General features: G+C 41.9%; 1 protein-coding gene across 3 annotated transcripts in view; it reads left to right on the top strand.

Annotated features, from left to right (window-relative positions):
• The window catches only part of SPEF2 (sperm flagellar 2), a 171,695-nt gene extending 150,501 nt beyond the window's left edge, over positions 1 to 21,194 (top strand). For 2 of the 3 annotated variants that reach the window (XM_029060865.2, XM_029060869.2), the window contains 5 exons: positions 1,789 to 1,881; positions 4,049 to 4,234; positions 10,424 to 10,609; positions 10,838 to 10,960; positions 18,882 to 19,134. In XM_029060865.2, the coding sequence (XP_028916698.1) occupies positions 1,789 to 1,881; positions 4,049 to 4,234; positions 10,424 to 10,609; positions 10,838 to 10,960; positions 18,882 to 19,019 (726 nt within the window). In that variant the 3' untranslated portion in view covers positions 19,020 to 19,134. Of the gene's footprint in view, positions 1 to 1,788; positions 1,882 to 4,048; positions 4,235 to 10,423; positions 10,610 to 10,837; positions 10,961 to 18,881; positions 19,135 to 20,544 lie in introns of those variants that run through there. The other variant, XM_029060866.2, reaches the window with a different exon arrangement.
• The last annotated feature ends 577 nt before the right edge of the window (positions 21,195 to 21,771 follow it).

Below are 21,771 nucleotides of genomic sequence, written 5' to 3' on the forward strand. Positions count from 1 at the left end.
ACTTCTTTCAAGTTAGCCAGTGGACCTCTCATTGAATGTTAACCTTAAAACAATGCTGAGATGAGAACCTTTAGCGTCTTGGACCTACCCCAACACCTAGTACAGTGCTTGGCACATAGTAAGCACCTAACAAATGTCTATGTCATTATTATTATCATCATCATCATTATTCCATAGCTTAGCTGGGTCAATATACTGATATAGATTTAGTGGTAATCATTAAAACCTATCTCGGTGATAATTTTTGAAAGGAAAGTACTTTGAAAATGATAAATGCTGGAAAAACTATTTTTTCCTCTCTGGGATGAACACCCACTAGGATGCAAAGGGTGTCCTTACAAGGCCCCTGTGAATCAGGGTCTATTAAAATGGTAAAGACTCCTGAATCCTATGGGAAAGCCACAGATTGCCTTGTAGGTTTTTCTCACTCCTTAGCCAATAGACATTCTAATTGTTTCAAACTGAAGAAGGATAAATACAAATTTTATCCAAGAAATGCTCACCTAACATCTTTTCCAGAGTTGTCAAAAACTCACTTTCAAATAGCATAGGGTTGACCAGCCACTTGCCAAATAAGGCAATCTATGGAAAATTGAAGGCTGCGACCTGCCATCACCCTAGCCCAATTCAGTATTCTTTCTTTCTTCTCTTTTTTTCATTGTAGCCTGAAGCGTGCTGAACCACTATTTAAAGAGTATGACTGATTCATCTAATTATCAGCTAATTTCAAAAGTGCAGCAAAACGCTGGCCTTTGAAAGTCAGGCAAAAGGATGCTATGCCTTTGCCCTAAGTGAAGTAATGGTGGCAAGAAAGATTATATTTAAATGATCAAGTAACTATTCTGCCACATTCATATCCTCTCTTTGTCATTTGTAGCTGTTTAGTCACACTCACGTGGAATTCTCTGATGTAGATTTATTGACTCATCTCTTGTTGTCCACTGCGTCTGTTATGGGATTAGTGACTCAGAAGTTCCAGGATGTAAGAAACATTTTCTGTGTTTACACATTTGTCTGTAAAGAAAAGTTAGAATCAGAAGAATTTCCATTCAGGTTATTTGTTCCCACTAGTTGCAGACAAGACATGAAACAGTGTTGAAGTTGGGCAGGACCGGAGGCAATGGTCGTTTCCACCCTGGCGTCTGGGACCAGATGGGCTGCAGTAGTTTTCACTTCCTCCATCCCCACCACAGCCCCCCGATTCCCTGAGAACCGTGTGATTATGCTGCAATCTCCCAGAGAGGGCCACTCCATCAGTCATGTCCCTCTTTCCCCGCCAAGACCTACGTTTCCTTGTTACGCAGTAAGCCGATATCTGTAAAGCTAGCAATACAGAAGAACCTCTAGAGGGACATTAGGTTCTGGCCCAGAGAAGACTCACCAAAGATTCCCTTCCTCTTCCTGTTCAGTATAACCCAAATAATGAAAGAGCAGAAAAGATGACTTGGTCTACCACCTACCAGCAAGGTTTTATGAAGATCAGATGCCCTTTGTCACTCTTTCATTTTAAGTCTTTTGATAAATAGAGTTTTGGGAAACCGACATTTAGGCTGTATGTCTCAGTAGTCACCAAGGGATGTCATTTTCTGGCTGGGACATGAGGTGACCAAAGATTTTCTTCACAGAGGCAATTCTTTTCACCCCACATCTCTGTAAATGATTTGACCAAAGATGTACTTTTTACACTGCCTATTCATTGACTTGGGTTTTTTAAAAAAACAGAACAGTGACATTTCACCTAAACGGGGAAAAAATGAGCTCTTTTCATTGCATTTGTTTATGATGTAGGTTGGCCTGTGGTTTAAAGGCCAGGAAGACCTAAAGATTCCTGATGATCCAACAGAACCTCTACCATTTAACAGACAGGAGCACCTGATTAAGGTAAGACTTGAAATTCTGCACAGAATGTATGGAGTTGGCAAAGTCTTTCCTTTTTGGTTTGTTGTTAGATTTTACTGTTTCCTTTCCCTTGCACTTTTATTGGAGCATTGATTCTCTTTGATTTTACGTAGCCATTTTTTCTTCATTTCCCTTGATAATATGAGTAGCCTGTGAAAAACACCCCGGTGGTTACGCATGAAATCTTTCAAGTTTAATGAGACTTTCAACTTTCAGAATTACTGATAGAAATTGGTCACCTCAAGTCCCAGCCAGAAAATGACATCCCTTGGTGACTACTGAGACATACAGCCTAAATGTCGGTTTCCCGAAACTCTATTTATCAAAAGACTTAAAATGAAAGAATTATGCAACTGGACTTTTCTGCCACCTTTCCATCACCACGTTGGCCACTGTCTGAAGTGAGGGGGAGAGAGAGAAGGGAACATTGGAATTCAGCAAGGTTACCACCTGTGGTTCTCAACTGAGAGCCGGCAAGGACAAGATTACTGTTGCCTGATTAAATTCTTCCGATCGAGACCAAACTGGTCCAATTACTCGTGAACCTGTGGGTTCAGGTTAAGTTTATCTACCATACGATATGGTGTTTCAGGCGTTCAGGGTGCCCACAGGGTGCCCTCTCCTTGGGGGTCTTTGTATATGGGTGCAGCTCAGGGCTATAGCCTAGTGGATAGATCATGGGCCTGGGAGTTGGAAGGACCTAGGTCCTAGTTATGACTCTGCCACTTGTCTGCTCTGTGACCTTGGGCAAGTCACTTCACTTCTCTGTGTCTCAGTTACCTCATCTGTAAAATGGGGATTAAGTGCTTACTATATGCCAGGCACCGAACAAAGTACGGACCATGTCCCACATGGGGATTAAGAATGTGAGTCCCCACGTGGGACATGGACTATGTCCAACCCTGTGACTACCCCAACATTTAGTACAGTGCCTGGCACATAGCAAGCATTTAACAAATACCGTAAGAAAATTTCCAGAGTCTGCTGCCACAAAGAGTGAACCCAAAGGATTTGGGCAGAAATAGCCCCAAAATCCATCAGCAAAACCAGTAATAATAATGATTATGGTATTTGTTAAGCACTTACTTAACAAGTAAGCAAGGCAGGGCACTTCATACAGTGCTTTGTACACAGTAAGCGCTCAATAGATACGAATGAATGAATAATAGTGCCTGCTAACTCCAATGCACGCTCCAAAGAGTCTAATAACATGCTGGGCAAGTCAACCAGTCGTATTTACTGAGCATCTACAGAGCACTGTGCTAAGTGCTTGAGAGAGTACAACACATCAATGAGCAACACTGTCCCTGCCCACAAAGAGCTTACAGTCTAGAGGGGAGAAGTAAGGAGTAAGGACTCAATAAATGCCACTGATCAACTGATTGTGAAACAACCAACAACTGCTGTGGGGGAAGGAAGACAGAGGTCAGAGGTCACGTTGGGCCTAAGAAACCCAAACGATTTGAGAGAACTGGGTTGGGGAGGATGATGAGCCGCTGGCCACTGATTCAGGTGATCTACAGAGCGTTCCTTCTCCCTCGCAAGGGGCCCCTCCACCACTCAGCAAAAGCCTCACCACTGACCCGCTCGTCTTGCCTGCCCCCCTTCAAGCTGCAGCTCTCCCAGGGGCCGAAATCAGAGTTCATCTTCCCAGAGAGTAGGTCACTGCGGAACAATAAAAATGAAAAATAGGCCACCCCTACCAACATCCTCATTCAGGCTTTCACATCCTCTAATTTTGACAGTTGCAGCCTACTTCCCTCTATGACTCCCAAATGCCCATTCACTCCCGAGATGTGATGCTAAACCCTGCTTTCCACCTTATTACGTACAGCTCCATGTGCCTTTCTTTTCCCAAACCATCTGATGGCTGTCTTTCTGGTGAAAAGCCTCCCTGCAGAGACTTTATTATGAAAGTTGCCTGTATGAGAGTTTGCAGGGAGAGCCATTTTTTCTGATGTCGTTCTGTTGCAAGCAAGCAAGTCTTGCCTTCCTTGCTTTCATTCTCCTGCTAGTCTTCAAGAAGTTCCAAGTTATCATTCCTTTCAATTCATTGGTATGCTCAGTTTGATACATGTTCAGTATAGATGTGTGGCCTTTGATGTGTGGACTTTGGGAAGGACTAATGGAGGTTCTTTTTCTTTTACAGTTTTTCTTTACTCTCCTTGCCAATACCCAAAAAATCCCCCCCAAATTGGACTATATGCAGATGCTTCTTTATTTCGCATGTCACCCTGATGCAACAGAAGGTGTCTATAGAGCCCTGAGTATTGCTACTGGAACGCACATCTTTCGAAAGAAAGAAGAGAGTCCTTCAATTTCTGAAAAATACACGGTATGAGCTTTAGTGGAGCACCAAAAACATCTGTCATTTACCTTTTGAAAAATCATGTCTGCTATTCCATGGAACAAGTAGGCCCAGTAGTGCTTTTTAATGAAACAAGGCAGAGCTTATGCAGATATCTTTGCATTAGAACAGCCATTATTTAAAATGGAAAGGCAATTCTGCTGCAATTTTGAGGTCTGATCATCAGAGCCATCTCTCATTATTCTTACTAGAAGGAACTAAATAGGCTCCATCTAGTATTGGCAAGTATGAGGGGTCTCATAGTTTACTCTAGGAATGTGAGCCCCTCCAAGTCTGCCTGATTTGAATGGAGCCCACATTGCCCAGGAGAACATCTAAGTGTGCTTGCAATTAGAATCAAGCGAGCCTTGTTTTGTTCCATTCGAACTGCATTTCAGCATCTCACAGCCTTGGTTTGGATATCCATTCCTTCCTTCCTTCCTTCAAATACATGTACTGAGCTCTGTGTGCAGAGCACTGTATTAAGGGCTTGAGAGAGAACAATATAACAGTAAACATAAACAACATCCATAAAGTCTGCTACCAAATAACAATTATATGCACATTGTCTGCCAAAGCCTCAGTTCACACTTTTGATTTTCATTTTTTCCTCCATTCATTCATTCATTCCATTTATTGAATGTTTACTATGTAAAGAGCATTGTATAAAGTGCTTGGGAGAGCACAATACAAAAAATAAACAGACACATACCCTCAAGAGCTCCCACAGATTTGTATTCTGTACTCTCCTATTGCAGTCCTTACTGATTCTACCATCGACTGTTATCAACAACTGGACTTACATTCTCTGTCTTATTGATTAACTTAAATGAAACAAATATTAAATAACTGCTCTTTCAATTCATGTGCCATCTAAGCCTTCATGTGACTTCTAAAAAGCACTGGTCATTTCATTCCTGATGAGTGAAGCAGAGGGCCCACAGTACCTGCCATCCGGGGGAGGAGAGGGTGGGCTCAGGATCCCTAGATGGGAGCTGACCTCGTTCTCAAAAAAGTGAGTGAGGAGAAAGAAATTTCAGTGGGTTTAAAAAACCGTGGTATTTGGTAAGCGCTCACTACATGTCGAGCACTTCATTAACAGCTGGAGAGATATAAGATAATCAGGAGGCACATGGAGCTCACAGTCTGAGCTCCCCATTTTTGCAGATGAGGGAACTGAGGCACAGAGAAGTTAAGGGACTTGCCCAGGATCACCCAGGAGGTAAGTGGTAGAGCCTAGATTAATAATAATAATAATAACAATAATGGTATTTCTTAAGCATTTACTATATTCCAGACACTCTACTAAGCTCTGGGGTGGATACAGAGAAGCAGTGTGGCTTAGTGGAAAGCACCGGCTTGGGAGTCAGAAGTCACGGGTTCTAATCCTGGCTCTGCCACTTGTCAGCTGTGTGACTTTGGGCAAGTGACTTCACTTCTCTGGGCCTCAGTTACCTCATCTGTAAAGCAGGATTACGACTGTGAGCCCCACGTGGGACAACCTGATTACCTTGTATCTACCCCAGTGCTTAGAAGAGTGCTTGGCACATAGAAAGCGCTTAACAAATACCAGCATTACTATTATTATATAAGCAAATTAGGTTGGACACAGTCCTGGTCCCATGAGGGATTCACAGTCTCAATCCCTATTTTACAGATGAGGTAACTGAGACACAGAGAAGTGAAGTGACTTGCCCAAGGCCACACAGCAGACAGGTGGTAGAGCCGGGATTAGAATCCATGACCTTCGGACTCCCGTGCTCTGTCCACTACACCACGCTACTGCTCCGATTGGAACCCAGGTCCAAGCTCTTTCCACTAGACCACACTGCCTCTTTAAATGAAAACTATCTACAGATGGTCTGTTCAGCTTGAAGGTGAAGAGGTAAAGGACACCCAGCCCAGTAGTCCAGTTGCCTGGGACAACCTAGGAGTGCTCTTGCTTACTCTCTCTCGCACCCAGGGTTAGGGCCCAGGTGAGGGCCCACCTGGTAGGGGTCACCACTTGGTCCGCTTGACCCACCCACTCCACCCTAGGATGGCAGGGGTTGTTGGGAGGGTAGGACCGGAGCGGTATCCCAACGGACCGCAGAGGGCTCCCAGGGGAGGATACAACCCTTCTATGAAGCTCCTCCATAATGTCGTTTTTATGCGCTTCAAAATGTATTTGCTGTGACCACCTTTCCTCTTCCCTCTTTAAAAATGGAAAAGCCTGGGAGTCAAAACACCAGGAATTAGGAGAACGTCTAGACAAATGGAATTCGGAAAAGAGTTATGTTGAGTAGTGCCGGCCATATCTGCATCTGTGATGTTTAAGTGTGTAGCACGTTGCCAGGATTCAGGCAGTTTTAGAAATGTTTTTCTGCTCTGTTTTGATCAGTAAGACTAGTAAAGTTTGTTGGCTTATCTTCAGAAGCTGTTTTAGACTCTTGCGATAAAGCCCGAAACTGTGCATTATATTCGCATTCAACAGTTTTGGTGACTGTTACTCTGAGTACTTACTGCTGAACTCATTTCTGGTTACTATTTTTGCTGAAGCATTAGATTCTCTTCACACTTTAGTTCAAGGTGCTTGCTTTCTGACATTCTGACTTTTGAAAATCACTATCTCCTGAAGATCTATGCCAGACTGAGGCTGACCTTTTATGGCACACAAACCTCCATCACACACACTCCAATGTCTTTACAAGTTCTGGCTGTTTTTAATTCATCGTCAGTCTTTCATGCATTTCACCCAGCCTCAGCTCTTTTCTTCTCTAACTTGGTCTCACTGGAAATGCATCACCCAGCTGCACTGGAATCTGATGTGCATGACTCAGACAAGCAGCGTGGTTTAGTGGAAAGAGCACGGGCTTGGAAGTCAGAGGACGTGGGTTCTAATCCTGGCTCTGCCACTTGTCTGCTGGGTGACCTTGGGCAATCCACTTAACTTCTCTGTGCCTCAGTTAGCTCCTCTGTAAAATGGGGACTGTGAGCTCCCATGGGACAACCTGATATCTCGTATCTACCCCAAGCGCTTAGAACAGTGCTTGACACATAGTAAGCACTTAACAAATACCAAAATTATTATTATTATTATTATGACTCCAAACACAATAATAATGATAATGGTATTTATTAACCGCTTACTATGTGCCGAGTACTGTTCTAAGCGCTGGGGTGGACACGAGGTAATCAGGTTGCCCCACGTGGGGCTCACAGTTTTAATCCCTATTTTACAGATGAGGTAACTGAGGCACAGAGAAGTTAAGTGACTTGCCCAAGGTCACACAGCAATCAAGTGGCAGAGCTGGGATTAGAACCCGTGTGCTCTGACTCCCAAGCCCGTGCTTATTCCTCTAAGCCATGCTGCTTCCCAAATTTTGCTTGGGTTTTTTACCCTAGAAAGAACACAAGGCTGGCAACCAGTAGACCTGGGTTCGAGTGCTTGGTTCACCACTTGCCTGCTGTGTGACCTTGGGCAAATCACTTATCTTCTCTGAGTTTCAGTGTCCTCATCTGTAAACATCAATTAATCAGTCATTATTTATTGAGCACTCAAAGTGTGCAGAGCATTGTACTGAGAGCTTGGGAGAGTACACTACAACAATACTGGTAGACACATTGCCTTCCCACCTCAAGATTACAGTGTAGAGAGAGGAGAGAGAGATTAATATAAATCAATAAACTATGGATATATACTTAAGTGCTGTGGGGCTTAAGGTGCAAATTCAAGTACAAAGGTGATGCAGAAAGGGGTTAAGGAAGAGGAAACGAGGGCCTAGTCAGGGAAGGTCTCTTGGAAGAGATGTGCCTTCAATAAGGCTTTGAAGGTGAGGAGAGTGATCATCTGTCAGATATGAACAGGCAGGGCTTTCCAGGCCAGAGGCAGGACGTGAGAGAGAGGACGGCGGTGAGATAGATGAGATCGAGGAAGAGTGAGTAGGTTGGCATTAGAAGCGCAAAGTTTGCAGGTTGGGTTGTAGTCAGAGATCAGGGAGGTAAGGTAACAGTGATTTTAAAGTGATGTAAAATGAAGATAAAAACATCTGATCTCCCTGCCTCTTCAACTGTGAACCCCATGTGGACAGGCACGGTGACTGATCGGCTCCTCCCCCTTTCCCCTTCACCTCCCCTCAGCTGAGCCCCCTCTCAACACTGTATATATTATTTATTACCCTATTTATTTTGTTAAGGAGGTGTACACCCCCTTGAATTAGTTATCGTAATAATGTTGTCTTGTTTTCGTTTCGTTCTGTTTTGCTCTGCCGTCTGTCTCTCCCGATTAGACTGTGAGCCCATCATTGGGCAGGGATGGTCTCTATCCGTTGCCGAATTGTACATTCCAAGCGCTTAGTACAATGCTCTGCACATAGTAAGCGCTCAATAAATACTATTGAATGAATGAATCTTGTATCTCTCCCAGTGCTTAGCGCAGTACCTGGAATACAACCTTGCGAGAAGTGAGCACCTTAACGGGTCCCACCTTAAGGCTGCCAGACACCGGACAAAAATTTCAAAAACAGCTATCATCCTGCCTAACTGTGGAACTTCTGAATCCCTTAAACCCACTGCCCACAATAAGCACTCAATAAATACGACTGATTGATTGATTGACTGACTGACTGCACTGCTCAAGGGCAAGGAGGCTGGCAGCCCTCCCTCCCCCACTCCTCCCTAAGCGGCTCAGTGGAAAGAGCCTGGGCTTCAGAGTCAGAGGTCATGGGTTTGACTCCCGGCTCTGCCACTTGTCAGCCGTGTGACTGTGGGCAAGTCACTTAATTCTCAGTTACCTCATCTGTAAAATGGGGATTAACTGTGAGCCTCACGTGGGACAACCTGATTACCCTGTATCTCCCCCAGCGCTTAGAACAGTGCTCTGCACATAGTAAGTGCTTAACAAATACCAACATTATTATTATTATTTCAAACCTCTTGACTGCCTAGAGCTACAACAGGAATACTTAGGGGCCTTGGTCATCTCACTACACACTCACTCTCCTAGGAACCTCCTCCACTCTCACCCCAAATCTGTCTCGTTAGCTCTCTAGACTGTAAGCTCATTGTGAGCAAGGAACAGGACTGCCAACTCTGTAGTTAATAATAGTAATAATAATAATTATAATGGTATTTGTTGTGTTAACCCCGTACTAAGCACTGGGATGGATACAAGCAAATTGTGTTGAACACAGTCCCTGTCACAGTTTTAATCCCCATTTTATAGATGAGGTAACTGAGGCACAGAGAAGTTAAATAACCTTCCCAGGGCCACACAGCAGACAAATGGCAGAGCAGGGATCAGAACTCATGACCTCCTGACTTCCAGGCCCATGCTCTATCCACTATGCCATGTGGTTGTATTGTATTAGACTGTAAGCCCGTCAAACGGCAGGGACTGTATCTGTTGCCGACTTGTTCATTCCAAGCGCTTAGTACAGTGCTCTGCACATAGTAAGCGCTCAATAAATACTATTGAATGAATGAATTGAATGAATACTCTCCCAAGATCTTAGTACATGCTCTGCACACAATAAGTGTTCAATAATTACCACTGATTCATTCATTAGCTCTCCTGCTATACACACTCTCATTTCCTTCTGCCTCCAGGACAAATCTGCTCAGTTATTCCTCTAGCACCTCACATTTAGTGAAAATTTCACACTCACCAACTTGTGAAAGAGTTCTGCAGGTTGGCTGGAAATAATTCCCATTTACAAGAGTGGACTGTATTGACATGATTATTTGCCTAAGGGCAGCTATGGAACAGCTTTAATCCTAGTTTGCTCCCCAAATATATTGATTTTGGTCTCTCCAAGTGTGTATATTGTTATTCCACATATGAAGACACATTGTAATATAGAGATACTATATAGTGAGGGTAAAAACTTCTAAGAAACTCTATAAAATTAGCATTTATCAGTTACAATCTAAAGGAGAACCACAAGCAGAAAAAATCTGTAGTGTCCAGTGTTTTGAAAGCTGTGGTTTTGACTACAGCACAGTTTGTAGTACACCTCAATTGCTTATCCATATGGGGTGTATACTATGATTGCTCTTGCACAAAAATCCTCTCATTGCATAAGATTGGAATTTCTGTGTCCCTGGGCCTTCTTAAATATACATGTACTGCTTGGAAACCTAAATTTTAGATTGTTTAATGCAGAACTGAAACACTGTTCTATTAATGTTCTTTCCCAGACTCTTTCCTCCATGGATCAGTTGACAAATGAGGATTATTCTGAAACAGAAGAAATTCCAGAAGGCGCCAATGAGGTGAAAATTTCCATTGCCACCTTACTAATAGTGTTCCAACATGGAGGAAATGAAGTGAAAGACAACCACAGATTTAGTGATCTGCAAAAAGCAGAGGACAGTTATGAGGAGGTAGGTTAATTTTTTATAAATCCTTAAATTACAAACCAAGACATAAAAGGTCATGGTTAAGTATAGCATTGCGAACAGTTTTTTTGGAACATCTTTAAACTTTGATTAGAGTGTATGATATAAGGCAAATTCATTATATAAAAACATACCATTCTAAAATGTGCCTTTTCTTGGGGGTTTTTTGCATTTCTTCCCCAAATTAATTGATCTTATATTCTTTTCATGAAGCGCTTCACCAAAGTGTACAAGGAATTAGGCGCTGACAACCTGGAACCAATCTCAGCTGCAGTTCTTTTGAAGCATCCTTTCATTCACGACTTGATTTCTAGCACTCAGAAATATAAACTTCCTGTAAGTATTATCAGTAAACCACTTTCAGAATATAGAAAGTCTCCATACTCTTCCCAGGTGTAAATTCAATGGGAAAGAATGCTCTCAATCTGCTTATCTAGGTCACTGAATAAATTGTGTAAAATAAGCTACATTTTTTTAAAAGTATTTCATACTCTTGTAAACAGAAAATCAATCAAATCTCCCTGACTTGCTCCCTTCATTCATCCCCCCTCCCAGCCCCACAGCACTTATGTCCATATCTGTACTTTATTTGTATTAATGTCTGTCTCTCCCTCGAGACTGCTCATTATGGGCAGGGAATGCCTCAGTTTATTGTTATTTTGTACTCTCCCAAGTGCTTAGTACAGTCCTCTGCACATAGTAAGCGCTCAAAAAATACAACTGAAAGAAATGAGTGAATCGGGAAAGTACGATAGAATAGGTAGACGTTTAACCTGTCCACAAGGACATTACAGACTCTGTGAGGGGGGTAAGAGTTTCTCTTTCTTACAGACTGGCTCTCTTCAACCCCTCCTCGCATTCTTTGTGACACCCAAACTCACCTTGAAACTTTACCTTGCTCCTTGATCTGGACTCTCCCGGCTCCAATCCCTCACACCATTTCCACTTCCTCAAACTCCCTCTCCCTTCCATTTCACAAGACCACAACTCTGCCCAGCTTCAGAATCCTTCTGGAAGTGCTTCTTCCAGGCAAGTTTCCTCTACAAGCATTCAGCCCTTATCCCATTACATCCATCTTCAGAACTAAGCTCTCTTTGGGCAGGGAATGTGTCTGTTTGTTTGTTTATTTATTCATTCATTCATTCATTCAATCGTATTTATTGAGCGCTTCCTGTGTGCAGAGCACTGCACTGAACAGTTGGAAAGTACAATTTGGTAACAGATAGAGACAATCCCTATCCAACAACGGGCTCACAGTCTAGAATGGGGGAGACAGACAATGAAACAAAACAAGTAGGTGTCAATAGCATCAATATAAATAGAATTATAGATATATACACATCATTAATAAAATAAATAGAATAATAAATGTGTATATAGTCACAAGTGCTGTGGGGCAGGGAGGGGAGTAGAGCAGAGGGAGGGATTGGGGGATGGGGAAGGAAGGAGGAGCAGAGGAAAAGGGGGGCTCAGTCTGGTATGTTCTCCTGTAGGAGGTGAGCTTATTGATATACTGTACTCTCCCAAGCACTCAGTACAGTGTTTTGCACACAGCACTCAATAAATGATTGAATGAATGAATTCATTGATATTTTATTGTCATTATTATAATTATGTCAACTTATAGATAGATAACACTGCTCATTTTCACTATTTTGTCATCAAATTCATCTATCATATTTTTGCTACTACCAAATGTATTTTTGTGCTTTCTCCTGCTACCATCATTTCAAAATAACTTTCGCCTGCCTAACTCCTCCATTAGATTGTAAACTCCTTGAGGACATGTCATTTGCTTGTGTTGTACTCTCCCAAGCATTTTGTAAACTATTCTACAATAATAGGGGGCTCAGTAAACCTGACTGATGGATTGATTGATTCAAAAAACAATGTAATGTTTTAATAAGAAAAGTACACCTTTTTCTCTACAGTGCTTTCTTTTTTTCCTTTTATACTTAGGTTGGTAAAAAACAATGTAATGTTTTAATAAGAGAAGTACACCCCTTTCTCTACCGTGCTTTGTTTTTTTCCTTTTATGCTTAGGTTTGTTGGCTGATTTCCCAGGTGTATTGTCAGTAGCAATTTCTTACTTGCATAAGCTAATGAGTGCATTAATAATCATTCTTGTCTTCCTGAAGCACTTACTATGTGTTAAGGAGAGTTCTTAAGCCCTGAGCTAGATGCAAGATAACAGGTGTTCATCGGAGTGGGCTCAGTGATAAAACCCAGCTCCATCTAAGGCATCTTTTCTGTAAATTGGCATAGACTCTTTAGGAACTCATCACTTCCATGGAATTGGTCAAATGGGACCAGGATGTTCTGGATGATAATAATAACAATAATCATACTTGCTCAGCACTTACTATGTGTCAGGCACTGTTCTAAGCACTGGGGTAGATACAAGTTAATCAGCCCCACTTGGGGCTCACATTCTTAATCCCCGTTTTACAGATGAGGGAACTGAGGCTCAAAGAAGTGACTTGGCCAAGGTCATACTCCTCAGATGCCTCGAGCCAGAAGCAAACAAGCGAGGCTGGGGGTTGGAGGCCTCCCTCCAACACCAACCTTGAAATACCTTCTCAAGAAACATCTTTGGCCTTAAATCTCTCTAGGTCTTAGTTATGGTACTGAAGTTCAAAATGCAAGTGAACAGAGAGTTCGAGCTGATTTGTTTGTTGTCTTTTGTCTTTTTTATATCTTACTGTAAAAAGATCAGTTATGGAGCTCATTTCTCACCTGTCATGGCTCTCCTCGAAGTACAGGGAAAACCAATTGGTACTTTGGGAGTCTTAATCTCTTTATTTTTTTTCAATGTTAGGTCTGAAGCCAAAGCTAAATGTACCCCATTAGTAGAGAGTCATTTTCCTAAACAAATTCTCTAATTTTTTGTTCCTATTTAAAATTTTTTTGAACTTCTACTCTGTGTAGAGTACTGTATTGGATACCTACTTTGTGCAGAGCACAGTACTGCATACTTAGGAGAGTACAAGTGTGTGATGAATACCATTGATTGAACTAATTGATTAAAAAGACATAATCCTCCCAGTTGTTTACCATCAAATGAACTTCAATCTATGTTTAATAATGTTGGTATTTGTTAAGCGCTTACTATGTGCCAAGCATTGTTCTAAGCACTGGGGTAGATACAAGGTAATCAGGTTGTCCCACGTGGGGCTCACAGTTAATCCCCATTTTCCAGATGAGGGAACTGAGGCACCGAGAAGTTAAGTGACTTGCCCACAGTCACACAGCTGACAAGTGGCAAAGCTGGGATTCGAACCCATGACCTCTGACCCCAAAGCCCGTGCTGTTTCCACTGAGCCACGCTGCTTCTCTACTGAGCCACGCTGCTTCTCTGTCCTGTCCAAGTGTTTCTGTCCAAGTGTACATCTGTCCCCATATCCCATGTACAAAGATAGTTCTTTGGTTTTTCAAATAGAGCAATTGCTTCTCAAAGCAGTTTGTGTCCATGTCTCTCCATTAAGCAGTCTCCCTGATTCATCTGTGCCTTTAATTATTTATTCCTTGCTAAATTACTCTACCTGCTGTTAGCATTTCCCAGCACTTTATGGAACTATTACATTTTTGTTATCATCTTCTTTATGCCTGGAATCAATTTTTTTAATGGTATCGGTTAAGTGCTTACTATGTGTCGATCACTGTGCTAAGCATTGGGGTAGATTCAAATCAGGTCAGACACAGTCTCTGACACACATAGGACTAGGTTAGAAGGAGTAGGACTTAATCTCCATTTTACTGAGGGACAGAGAAGCAAAGTGACTTGCCCAAGGTGACACTAACAGACAAGTGGCAGAACAGGGATTAGAACCCCGATCCTCTGACTCACAAGCTTGTGCTCTTTCCACTAGGCCATGCTGTTCCTCACAGTTTGTGCCAAATTACGAATTTCTGAAACTCAGTAATTGTTCCTGGCATAGTCATGACTTTCATTATCTTTATTAACAACAATTAAAATCGATCACCAATATACTAGGAATAGGCAGTATACTAAGCACTGATGCCTATAGAAATAGCTAATTCAATATGATTTCACCAGGTTTTCTACATACAAATGTGATATCGCTATCTTCCAATTCTGCATGTTTCAACTTATTCCTTCCAATAAATTCTAATTACAATACTGGCAATTCTGAAGTCACTAAGGACAGCTTGTAATTAGGAATTTCCCACAATTATTGATTTAACTGGTTTAGACCGGCATCATGTCCTTCGTTTCATTTTCCTTCCATTTCCAATTTCAGCCACTTTTGTAGAAAGCCTAATCTTTTATACCTAATTTAGGAATATTCACAGAACTTCCAGATTGCCTCATTAGCTATTCAGACTGCAGGAGCCTCTCCTTCTCTACCTCTGTTTTCAGTCACTGGCCTCATAACCAAGTAGATTAGTTTTGGCCTCCATCTGCTGATTGGGCCAAATTAGAACCAAAACGATCGTGGCGTTGACAGTTTTACCCAAAGGTGAAATCCAGAGTGGTGATCAAGCTTACGATCATTTGGAAGAATTGTTCATTCTCCACTTGTTGAGTGTGAGATTTGCTTCCAGTGACAACGCCAGGCTAATATCGTGTCTCTTCTGGTAAAGATTCCCTGAAAGAGTCATAAAATAGCACAGTAGCGTCCACCCACCCACACATCAACTTTTCTCCAAATATCCACGTGTTTATAAAAAAAGAAAAACATTTAAAATGTACTTTAACCACAGTGATGTTATTTTGAGATCTTCGGTAGATAAGCAGAGAGTCTGTGTGGTTTTCAAGGTTAAAATGTTGTGACTTTGCCTTTTATAAATAGTGGCAAATGCAACGTGCACAAATGAACCCATAACAGTTGATCAAAACATTTTTAAGAAGACTAAACATGGGATGGGGAGGGGATGGATATTGGGAGGGACTCTGCTTCTGATAAGGGGCATTGTCTTGTGACCCCAAGTTAGCCCTATGTACACTGGGAAATTGTTTGCAGTTACTCTGTCAACAGAATTGCAGCCCTGGATGTTTAATCATGTGATCAACCTTTGTAATCATCTAAGTAGTCTTTGGGAGGAAGGGAGTATACTTGCCCAATACTGCCTGACTTGAGTACTTGAGTCAAGATCACACTGGTGGCAGCAAATGGAGAGACCAGAACTGGGTCATATAAGGCAAATAGTGTTTCAAGGCTTCCAGGCGTCCCAGACTTCCACTGGGAACAAGCTGGTACAAGCTCTCATAATATCCCGACTGGATTATTGTGTCACCCTCCTCTCCGATCTCCCTTCCTCCTGTCTCTCCCCTCTGCAGTCTACTCTTCATTCCACTGCCCGGATCATCTTCCTACAGAAATGCTCTGGGCATGTCACACTCCTCTCCTCAAAAACCTCCATTGGCTGCCTATCAACCTTCGCACGAAACAAAAACTCCTCACTCTTGGCTTCAAATCTCTCCATCAGCTGGCCCCCTCCTACTTCACCTCCCTTCTCTCTTTCTACTGCCCACCCCGTACACGCCGCTCCACTGCCGCTCACCTCCTCACCATCCCGTGTTCGCGCCTGTCCCGCGGTCGACCCCTGGCCCTCGTCCTACCGCTGTCCTGGAATGCCCTCCCTCCTCACCTCTGCCAAACTAATCCTCTTCTCCTCTTCAAAGCCCTACTGAGAGCTCACCTCCTCCAGGAGGCCTCCCCAGACTGAGCCCCCCTTTCCCTCTACTCCTCCCCCCCATTGCCCCCTCCTGCCCTCTGCTCTTCCCCCTTCCCCTCCCCACAGCACTTGTGCATATTTGTATATATTATTTATTACTCTATTTTGTTAATGATGTATATATATGATTCTATTTATCTTGATGATATTGACACCAGACTACTTGTTTTGTTCTGTTTTGCTTTGCTGTCTGTCTCCCCCGTTTAGACTGTGATCCCGTCACTGGGCAGGGATTGTCTCTGGTGACGAATTGTACATTCCAAGCGGTTAGTATAGTGCTCTGCACATAGTAAGCACTCAGTAAATACCATTGAATGAATGAATGAAATGTTGTCTGGATAGTGCTTGATATTGATCTTTTTGCCTAGATCCCTTAATCAGAGTGAAAGCCAAAGAATCGATTAGGTGGAAATCCTCCTCACTCGATTAAATCAATCAATGGTATTTACTGAGCACTTACTATGTGCAGAGCTCTGAACTAGATGCTTGAGAGAGTACAGTACAACAGAATTAGCAGACATGTTCCCTGTCCGTAATGAGCTTACGGTCTAGAGATAATACGATACGGCCTGTGAATCTGTCCCCCAGAACCCTGCAAGAGTTTTTGAACAGAGACCAAAAGTACCTGAGACTTCTCATTTAAGGCACAAACACAAACTCTAGACAGAGAAGTGTTATGTTGAGGTTAAGATAATGCCCAAGGAGGTTGATGGTTTAAGCACTATTAAATGCTAGTGAGAAAATGTCACCAAACAGTAATACACACAGAGTGATTTCATAATCATAGCGTAACCTAAAGAGACATGAGAGTCTCAAAGTCTCCCTGCCCCTGCTGTAGCTCCCCAGAGAATATTCATTCTGCCCAAAGATGTCCAAATGATCAAAATGGTCCACTCTTAGAATTTCCCTAAAAATGGTGAATATGGCTTATGTTCTTAAGGACAGTTAGGTGTTTTTTTAAAAAAAATGGAATTTGTCAAGCGCTTACCGTGTTCCAGGCACTGGGACTAAGCACTGGGCTGATAATCTAATCAGATTGGACATAGTCCCTGTCCCACATGGGACTCACAGTCTCTTAATCCCCATTTTACAGATGAGGTAATTGATTCATTCAATAGTATTTATTGAGCGCTTTGTGCAGAGCACTGTACTAAGCGCTTGGAATGTACAAATCAGTAACAGAGACAGTCCCTGCCCTTTGACGGGTTTGCAGTCTAATCGGGGGAGACAGACAGACAAGAACAATGGCAATAAATAGAATCAAGGGGTAGAACATCTCATTAAAATAATACCAAATAAATAGAATCAAGGTTATGTACATCTCATTAACAAAATAAATAGGGTAATGAAGATATATACAATTGAGGCACAGAGAAGTTAAGTGACTTGGCCAGGGACATGTATCAGCCAAGTGGTGGAGCAGGAATTGGAACCCAGATCCTTCTGACCCAAAGGCCCATGGTCTATTCACTAGACCACACTGCTTCTCAGTGTTAATCCACACTCTTATCATCTGTGTTAGTGAACAAGGAATTTTGACAGCACCTTGACCGTGTCCTGAAAGAAACATGTCTACCAAAGTACCTTAACAGGAAGCCACCTAAATGAGCTATTCACGGAAAACATGACATCTATCAGTGGCAATGAAAACCTACAACACCAACAATTTTCTTTCATGTACCTTACAAAGTGGACACTGCTTAAGTGTCACTGTTTAGGTCCACAGGAATGGTTGAAGAGAATGAGGCAGGAACAAATGTCGTTCCATACTTGCTGCAATTGGGTGCTGCTCTTTAGTCTTCAAAAATAGTATTACGGTAAAGTGCAAAATCATCTGCATTTCTGATTCCTAATCCCTCTAGAGCGTTAACATGGGCAACTTGGGCAAGTCACTTTACTTCTGCCTCAGTTTTCTCATCTGTAAAATAGGGATTAAGACTGGGAGCCCCATCTGGGACTTTGACTGTATCCAACTTGATTAGCTTGTATCTACCCCTAGCTCTTAATATAGTGCCTGGCACATAGTAAGCACTTAACGAATGCCATTAAAAAAAAATCTTTTCCCCAAAAGAGCCATCTCATCCCTTAGTCCTGTACAGCAAGGTGGTGTGTTCTACTATCATGGTACGTGCTCCAATATATCCTTTGAATTGCTCCTTTTCTAGTAGTTTTCAAAGTCAAAAACTCTCTCCAGGTTCTCTGTTACAGCCTTGAGGATTACTGGAGGAAACTGACTGATTTCAGGGTCTTCTTTTATGACATTAGTAGTGGGGCAAGGATTAGGCAAGATGGACTGTCTGTGAACCCAAAACAAAGGAACTCCAGCTACTCTGAACTTCTGTGGCAGGCAAAATTGGCCCACAATTGGTATCAAGCCTGCAGGGACTAGAGTATATCATAGAGATCTTGCTGATGTTCCCTGCAGTTACCTCTATCTGCCAGACTGCAGAGGTCACGTTCACTGTTTGGCACTATGGGGCATAAAAAATAACCACACTGAAATTTTGAGCGCTTGGATGATTGTCTTGAACAGTGGCTTGTCCTTTGACTTTTCCAGAGAACTTTGCTGGGAACTTGTGGTGACAGAGAGAAGGGAGATGCCAGAAGAGTTTCCTCATTCAGCTTTCATCGGTTCAGAGAACCTAACCCCATGGAGAGATTTCTGTTGCCCAGAAACGACCCTGGAGATCTCTAGCTATTGCTACTATGTTGCCACACCACTTAGTTTGTGAAGAGGCAGATTTATAATTTTTATGGCATTTGTTAAGCAATTACTACGTTCCAGGCACTGTACTAAGCACGGGGATAGATACAAGGTAATCAAGTTGGACAAAGTCCATGTCCCCAATAGCACTCAGTCTTAATCCCCACTATGCAGTTGAAGAAACTGAGGCACAGAGAAGTTAATTGGCTTATCCCAGCCCAAACAGCAGAAAAGTAGTGGAGCCCAGGTCCAGGTCCTTTGATTTCCAGACCCATGCTCTTTCCTCTAGGTCACACTTCTTCTCTATTTCTTTTCATCTGTGAGCCAATAGAAATTTTTTTGTAAAATGGATTTGGTTTTTTTATGTGAGGGAAAGAGAAATGGGCTAGCAATTATGACTTCAAACTGAGAGTCTGGAGTCTTATGTTCTATTTACCTTGTTGTGATACAGACCACTGGAAAACCGATCGACTTAATATTGATGAACCTATTTTTCTGCTATTTGGAAGTTGGGCTTCTTGGGATCAGACCCAGTGATTACCATAATCGCAGACACAATAATAGGGAGCCTTAGACAAGCTTAGAAAAATTAAGCCCTAATCTGTGCATGTTTCAAAGTGTTAGTCCTCTGAGAAATGCAGTGAACTAGTTTAAATAGTTCTTAGAGTTGCTGATAACAGCAACTTGGGTATCATGTGAAATGGTTGCTACTGATAATGAATTAATTGAGATCTCTGAATGCAAAATGATTTAATTGCACTGGAAATGTATTTTCATAACTCCAGTTTCTGGGGGGAAAAAAGGCCTAGTTTAAACTCCTTCTTGGAGTTCAGCTGAAAGTGATATAATAAACGCATGACCCTTACTTTCTGACATGTTTATAAATCTTCGAAAAATGGAACATGCACAACTGAAATTTATAGCGGAGATGGCTTTTAAAACTGTATGAAAACTGTGAAACTGTATTACCTAGATGGAATGTATGTTAGATCCTTTTTGTTAAGATCTTTTTGTTTAGCGCTAACTCTATGCCAAGCACTGTACTAAGCACTGGGTAGATACAAGATCATCAGATCCCATATGGGACTCACAGCCTAAGTAGGAGGGAGAACAAGTATTGAGTCCCCTTTTAACAGATGAGAGAGCTGAGGCACAGAGAATTTAAAGTAACCTGACAAAGCTCACACAGAAGGCAAATGGCAGAGCTGGGATTAGAACCCACATCCTCTAATTTCTAGACCCGTGCTCTTTCCACCAGGTCAGGCCGCGTCTCGGACCAACCGTGTTTCGATGACGTGTATCTTGTTGCACACAGGGACTTCATTTAGCGTGGAGTCTACAAACATTTCCTGTTAGTATAGTATGGAAGTTAAGTTTCCATATTAGTATACGACTATAGATCTCTGTGAAAAACTATTGTCTCCTGATGGGTCACGTGCCAGAATGGATGTTTGTTTTTATTCTAAAGAATTTGCTAAATGGTATCTATTTTACTTCTTTTAAACTTTTTTCATAGGATATTAAAGCAATCCTTCAGAGAGTTGAACAAACTCAAGCAAGTGAAGGGGAAAACTCCACCTTCAAGAATTAATGAAGAAAAGAAGTGCAATATAGAGAAGCTATTTTGTAAACAGAGGAGATGAATCATCTGAAGGTTTCATACTAATGTCATAGATGGCATTATTTTAAACTGAAACACGACACTTCAGTGGCTTATGTAACATTTAGAAAAGAGATATTTATATACTTTAAGGCCTGTAGGTAACTTAGTTCAAAGGGAGATGACAACAGACCGCTTTAAAATAAAATGAATTTGATTTTGAACTTGTCTTTAAATAGATTCAGGAAGTCACAATAACTTACACACACTTCTAGACAGAAACCAATCTTGAATGTGCACTAAGATTCTATCTACAATAGTAGTATAATTGTAGCTGATGTACTACAATTCACAGTCTCGCACCCAATGTAGCTTTTTATTTCCTTTTGGTGGAAATGATTACAGTAGCCCAGTGAAAACAGCCTTCTTCAAATGCTAATGTAGAACACCCAAGACATTCACTTACAATGTATAATTGATTCTTAATTTCCTTGCTTTACATGTTAGAGTGGGTGTGCATATGTCTGCTGATGTTTCCGGTTAATAAAACAATGCCACCAATTAAACTTGTGTTTCTCTCAATTAAGGGCCAATAAAAAATCAAAGGAAGAGAAAATACCTAGTTTAACAGCATCTACAGGGAAAAGAAATTTCATTATAAAACCTTGTAAATACCATCCTCCCCTCTGATTAGGTAATTTGATGGGTTTCAGTCCACCCACACCTCTACTCACTCTCCTCAAATTCTATCCTTATTTTTCTATAACATCATTGTTTGATTCCAGCATTGGGTAAACTTTTCAGTGACCTTTCAGTGACTTTACCCTGAGAAGAATAACTCTCATCATCTTCTATTTCGATTATTCATTCAACTCCCTGGACTATGTGAAGGGTATTTTGTGGGGAAGGTGGGATTAAGAGGGATGGCTCTTTCTTATCATTAGATTTCTGGAGAAGGCACAGTCTCTGCATTGGCTGGAACTGCCCTCCAGGGTCAAGATTTTTGTTTGTTTAATAGTATTTGTTAAGCTCTTATTATGTGACAAACACTGTGCTAAGCACTGGGGTAAGAACACGCTAATTAGGTTGGAACCGATCCCTGTCCTGCATGGGGCTCACAGCCTAAGTAGGCGGGAGAAGAGG

The sequence above is a fragment of the Ornithorhynchus anatinus genome, chromosome 3 (genome assembly GCF_004115215.2).
Source record: "Ornithorhynchus anatinus isolate Pmale09 chromosome 3, mOrnAna1.pri.v4, whole genome shotgun sequence".
NCBI lineage: Eukaryota > Metazoa > Chordata > Mammalia > Monotremata > Ornithorhynchidae > Ornithorhynchus > Ornithorhynchus anatinus.